Source organism: Diadema antillarum, unplaced genomic scaffold, assembly GCF_040938485.1.
Source record: "Diadema antillarum isolate AM-2024a unplaced genomic scaffold, OU_Dant_1.0 seq00001148_RagTag, whole genome shotgun sequence".
NCBI lineage: Eukaryota > Metazoa > Echinodermata > Echinoidea > Diadematoida > Diadematidae > Diadema > Diadema antillarum.
This window is the reverse complement of record NW_027271960.1, coordinates 505387-512051: the sequence shown is the minus strand read 5'-3', so window position 1 is coordinate 512051 and position 6665 is coordinate 505387. Positions and strand designations below refer to the sequence as shown.

At 35.8% G+C, this 6665-nt stretch overlaps 1 protein-coding gene across 1 annotated transcript; it reads left to right on the top strand.

Moving 5' to 3' along the window:
- Positions 1-903: 903 nt before the first annotated feature.
- On the top strand, positions 904-6420 carry LOC139744237 (Fanconi anemia group D2 protein homolog). Its single transcript, XM_071654680.1, has 7 exons — positions 904-958; positions 1501-1568; positions 2009-2061; positions 4036-4096; positions 4652-4707; positions 5078-5165; positions 6391-6420. The coding sequence occupies exons 1-7, from the start codon at positions 904-906 to the stop codon at positions 6418-6420; spliced, it is 411 nt and encodes a 136-aa protein (XP_071510781.1).
- Positions 6421-6665: the final 245 nt, after the last annotated feature.

The window sequence follows — 6665 nt, the reverse complement described above, 5'->3', positions numbered from 1 at the left end:
AAAAGCAAAAGGGAAACGCCAGAGAGATTCTCTGCCTAACAAAAGTTCAGCAGCATCAAACTTAACAAATTCAGGTGAGTCATGCTATTTCTGTCTCATAATTTTGTGTATTAAAGCTCATTTGCAAGCTACTGAAAACAATAACTTATTCCTTGTATGGTCTATTTTTGTTACAACATTCACAAGGAATGTGATGAATGCATTTTTGTTGGTGTAAAAGTACTTTAGATTTGGTTTATTCATGGGTGAAAGTATATGCATCCTGTGTACAAACATCAAGCCAACACAGGCTTGCCATCCAAAGGAAAATCATATGTACTTAATTCCTCTAGCTTGTGTTTATTGTGATATTTATTTCTGCAAGAGTTTGTTTTGGTAGAATTGGAAGATGGGTAAAGTAGGCCTAATTAACTCAAGGCATACAATGCCCTATGAATGCTCTTCTGTGTAGAATCACTCCCAAGTACATCTTTTCCTTTCCTCTCAGCCACCTATGCGACAATGTATATCTCATGAAAACCAGTAATGATTTTTTTTTTTTCCCCGGGGTGGGGGGGGGGGGGGGGGGGGGGGAGGGGGAAGAGGGTTATCAAGCACTGCCACTTACTGCCATGACATATGATAATAGGGGTGTTCCATGGTGTAGCTGAAGGGCTTGTCACCCTCCCACTTCATGGTGCATTGAACACCATGTTTTATTTGCTTGTATGAATATCGGTAAACATATTGTAGAATGTATACAGTTAGGAAAATTTCATGTCACAATCTAGAAGCAGATCAATTGTACCTCATGTTATACTTCTCTGAATTTCCTCCATTTTAGCCAAAAAGCGGAAAACAACTTCTGGTGTTGCAAAGCCTCAAACTGCAGTCCCTTTGGTTGATAAATCTACCTTTGGCCTAATGGTAGAGTCTGCTGGCTTTCACCTCATGGCTGGAGATCAACCAAACCAGCTGAGTGAGTCAAAGTGATGCACCCTAATATAACATGGCTGTATATTATATGTTATGTTTTATGCTATATGTTATATCTTATATGTTATATGATATATGTTATATGTTTGTGTATGTGTGTGTGTGTTTAATCATGATGGAATAATGGACCTGGTTTCAAGTGAAAACATTTTGTGAAGTGACATTCTGAATTGAAATGTTGATAATCATGGAGTAATGAACCGAACCTTGTTTCAAGTGAAAACATTGTATGAAATGACTTTTTGAATTGAATTAGATACTCATGATAGATTGTGTCTGGTCAATTTCATATTCTTTGCCATCAGACCCAATCAATACACTGTAGATGATATTGATGTTCTGAATATACAAACACTGTAGATTGATTTCTCTGTAGTTGCAATGTATGTGATGTATGAAAGTTAAAATTGAATACTGCAATTTAATATGAACATGCTACCTTAGCCCCCGGTGCATCCATTTGTATAATTAATTGGAAGTTTTTTTTATTTGTTTCTTTGTCTACTTTAATTTTACAACTGTTAGGTGTGGATCAAGTTATGTTCCAGAAAAAGATCAGAAAAGCTGTGAAATCCAGCATGAATCTTGAAAAGGTAAACGTTCATTCACTCCTGTCAAAGTCATGTTCTGTAAACAGCAAGGCATGCAAATTACTGGAAAGCATTCTTATGTCGTCAGTGTGGTCGTTATTGTCAAGTCACAGACATAAACACTAACCCCACAAAATCCTACTGAAATAGGGTGATTTTGGTGAAAAATGCAAAATCATGAGATCTCTCAAATATTTGCGACAGAAGTATGATAATAAAAAAGCTTAGAATCAAGGGAATGTAATTAGCACACTAATATTTGGTAATCTTATAATTCCTTTGGGTTGACAGGCCTTGAATCCTATGCTGTATTGGACAGACATAAAATGTGTATTGCATGCAGAGAGAAGACCTAGGAGCAGAATTTTTGCAAAATTCTACCTCAGTAGGGAACGTTCTTTGATCTTTGAAAGATGTTTTCATGTATTTTATGTCCTTAACAGACCATCGAAGATTTTATCACCGGCTTACAGAACCACATTGAAGATTCGGTGAGGTATGTCAAACCATTGCTTCTCAGTATTCAGGTTTCAACAGGCTTTACTCAAGCAGTACTTGGAGTCTGCAGATTATAAACTTAACAAAGAGCAGAAATATAATCATCCAGCAATGGATCAACAAAAAAAATTGCTGGTTTTTGTCACATGAATTATATATTTATTTATTTTATTTATTATTTATTAATTTATCTACTTATTTATATATCTACTTATTTATTTATTTATTCATTTATTTATTCATTTATTTATTTTAAGGTTGCAATAGCTCATTTGACAAGTGATACAAGCTACTATGAAAATAGAAGTATTGAGATCATACACCAACATCATTTGGCTGTTCTTGAAATATTCACATATGGTTTCTGTGTTGGAAAGGGATATATAGTAATTGAACATCTTATGTCTTCTAATGTTTGTTCAGAGATGGCTTTCTCCTGCATTTTCCAATTTAAAAACCTCACTTAAATTAATGTTATCATGCTGTGATATGCAGATATGTTGGATCTCATACTGTATTTATTTGTTATATCGTAGGGTATATTAACCGGTTCTTTTGGAACCTGGTATACCAAAATGTAGACAAGAGTGCATAGCCTCAGTTCATGTTTTAAATTTGGGTTATACTGCCCATAAAAATGGCTGTGATAGAAAGATTAGAGTTTCTTCTATCAGCTTGTGTTCTTTTTCTGTAGGAAAACGGCATATATCAGCAGTACATGTATTTACTTTTTTATGATGTAGTTTGCGCTCGTGTTGCTATAGAACGCGTATGAAAATGTACATAGCGATCAAGGCTGAGCTCAGTAGATTTCTGTGTTCGCTGACCCCATTCAGGTGCCTCGTTTTGTGTATGACAAAAGAGTCTGATAGCCCATCAGTGCACGCTCTATTCATACCTCGCACCTGATAGATATTTTCATTGTTTGATGGCACATGTAGTTGACCTTGGAAAGGAGGAGATACATGTTCCGTTCTTGACTTCTTTCGCACAAGTGGATTACCAACCTGTCCGTTCTTTGTCGGCGAGGAAAAAGAATCTCATTTAGGGGCATTGAAGGCTCTCAGAGAAGTGCAGGAGGAACGGGTTAAAGCATGTTAAATGTTTATCTGTAATACCGAGAGATACACAAAAGTTCAGAAAGAATCAAATTCAATCATAGCAGACAAAATGCTAGTAGTATGGACTGTAAAGTAGAAATGATATGGTATGACTGTATACTTACTATAAATGCAGACAGGTAAGGTGAGTGATATGGAGAAGAACTTAACCAACAGCAAACTTACAAATTGAATGTTTCCACAGATTAAAGTACAGCTTGTTGCCAACCATGTCATCTGCAGAGTGTGAGAGGTGAGTACATCAGATACTGTCAAACTCTCAAAACTGAAGACAAAATATGAGCTTATTTGTTATGTATCAAAGCTCAGCGATTGAAAATATTTTAAAGATATTATTAGTGCTGTGATGATGACTTAACATGCAAACTTTACTTTAATAATTACCTTTCATAAGTAAGAAAATCTCCTGTGAATCTCTGATGATACAAATCCTCTCTACAGTAATGGCTTCCATTTTCATGTCATAATGATAAAACCCTCACCAAATGAAATAGTGATATATCAGTTCACATTCTTACTTGTGATATTTGATCATAGGAATTTGTTCTTGTTTTGTATGTATATGCATAAAGTGTATGGTTGTTTTGTAGGGGATACAGTTTTGCATATGGCTTAATATGAACAAACAAGGGGAGGGGTAAGTCTCCAAATACATTTTTCTTTTTGCTGGATTTTATGATTGATACTTCACTCATAAATGTCATTTTGACTTTTTTTGGTGCACATATTACCTAATTCTGACACCATTTTATTCAGTCGATTGAAGCAAATATTTCATAGCTTTCCACTGGAAGTTTGAATTTTTTTTTGTACAATGGCAAGTGTGTCTTGACTTCTGAATATTACTGCAGTGCGAGAGGGGGCAATCAAGATAGTTTGATCAGACTACTTCTTGGGGTGGATGAAATGCAGGTAAGTTTACTTTGTGGATTTTCTTCAATGTCTTTGTCATTTATTACACATATTATTGCAATTTTAGTTTATGTGTGTTACTGTTTGTTTTGCTCCGTAGCATTCATTCTCTATTCCTATTAACGTGTTTGTCCTTTCCACTCACTTGCAAATAACTGTTTCTCTAAGCTTTGTTGTAGTATTGGACTTAAAACAATTTGGAGGCATAAATGTACTGGAGACACATCTATTCTCAACCCTGTGCAACTATGCCAGAGATATTCAAGTTCTGTGATATAAATTGGAGAGAGAGAGAGAGAGAGAGAGAGAAACACAGCAATGGAATTTTTCTTCTGCCGAGATCTGTGAGATTTGTTGAAGCCAGAATTTGCTTTGCCAATCCATTGCTTATTAGGAGACAGACTGTACATCATGATTTGTTTCGCTCATGATCCTGTGTTTGATGAACTTAAGTTCTGCAGTACTTCATGAATTCTAGTGTGAACAGTCTGACATATGGTGTACTTAACCATCTATCTCACTGAGTTATATTATTATCTGTTAATACAATTTCAGCCAGCTCTGGTCAACATGCTCCTTGAAAAGCTGCCAGAATTCATGGGAGAAGAAGAGTAAGTATATTGCTTCATACAATAGAACCTTATTGTCTTACCTTTCAGTTTGTCTACATCATGTATGACACCTCAATTACTTGAGAATTTTGTAACATTTTCCAATCTTGAAATGCAACTATTTCTATGCAATCTCCTGACACAGTACTAGTCATCTATTAGAAGTGCAATGATCATGTTTCATTTTGTTGTCGTATGACGTGCTTTTAGGGAGTAAATGCAGTGAGTAGTGTCTTTGATATTTTACTGTGTAGAGATTGAGACTTTCTTTGTGTTTTACCTTATATGAGTATTTAATGTGAATTCCATGCCAAGCTTCAAGAATTGTTTTTCTGCTCTAACTCCGTGTTTATGTTCGACCTGTGAGCAGTAGCATGTTTGACTACAGTGAAGCAGTGGACCTCCCAAAACTTATTCTCAACCAGTTCCACTGGCTTGACAGAGTCATCAACAGCAAGGCAAGTTGCGATGTGTGGGGATGGAAAGACATGTGTTCATTCTGCTACGTCATCATATTTATTCATTCTGCATTTTTTGGGTAGCATTTTGAACCATGGACTTTTTTTTCCATTTTGAATTTACTTATATTTTGAAATAATGCACTTGTTAAAATAGTTCAGTTGATCCCTCAAGTAATGGTAATTATATGTTTCATTTTTTTCATTTACCTTCTTATTCTATCCTGTCTTTATTTTTTATTCATATGCTGGTATTGATATTATTGTCCCCGCCGAACGAGTTCGAGCAGGGGACTATGAAACGGGCTCCGTACGTGTGTGTGTCCGTGTGTCCGTCCGTGCGTCCGTCCGTGCGTCCGTCCGTGTGTCCGTCCGTGTGTGCGTCCGGGCAAGTCCAAGATAAGGTCCCCTCAGAAGGCAAAATTTCATCTTCGCTCAATATTGACATGTTTGGTATCATTTTGAAGCTTATGAGTTGAAGTTTTGATTTCCATGGAGGAAAAAATTATATTATGTAAATTTATGCAAATTTCAAGGGCTTCATTTGCATAAATGTGAAACACAGCGTTACGTATGGGACATTTATAAAAATTCATATTAATTCAAAGGAAAGCAAATGATATTTGATTTATATGTGGACATAAGAAGTTCATCACATAGTTTAACTTGGTATGAAAATTTAGGGATTATGCAAATGATATGCAAATTAGCTCGTGTCCTATCATGAGATGTCCCATACGTAACAAAATGAGGTCATTTTTTTAGGTTTTTTCTGAAATTGCTAAGGTTATTTTAATGCCCTTTTGGAAACTTCTAATTTATTGTTTAGAGAAATTAGATACCAGAGAAAAAAGAAAAAAAAGTAAAATCTTGAATAATATCAATACTCACGGAAAACCTTGATACAGTCATACAGGTCTGATTGTCACTCGATGTTGTACTTTGAAATGTCACGACGACATTCAAGTGTTTAATGAAACCCTGCCCCCCCCCCCAAAAAAAAAGACAAACAAAATCAGGGAAGTTCAGTGTCATGTGTAACGTACGAAAACAGGAGTATTGAAAGCAAACAATGGCTATGTCGATGGCGTGCAATCTTGGTGAAAATAAGCTGAATAGCGCGTCCATTTGTATTGTTCTATTTTTAAACAAAGTTTGATAATGAAATCAAATAAAAAGTAATAACAATGATTATCAAAAGATTATCTGATCTTCCTTATCCAAGGTATTCAGTATTTTCACCGCTCTACGATAGCCCCCCCCCCCCCCACTATTGTTGCACTAGCTCTACCCTCATACATAAAATATATTTCTGGGTCGCGAGGGGCACGGTGGGTAAAAAAAATCTTGTCCAAGGACGTAGTCATTTGACGGGACTCGAACTTGGGACCTCCGATTGAAAGTCAAGAGCTTCATGCACTTTATGACACCATGCCCCAAATTATTGCTGATTTATAACACGCACGAAGGAAACATTTCTAATCAATAAAAGCTATATAT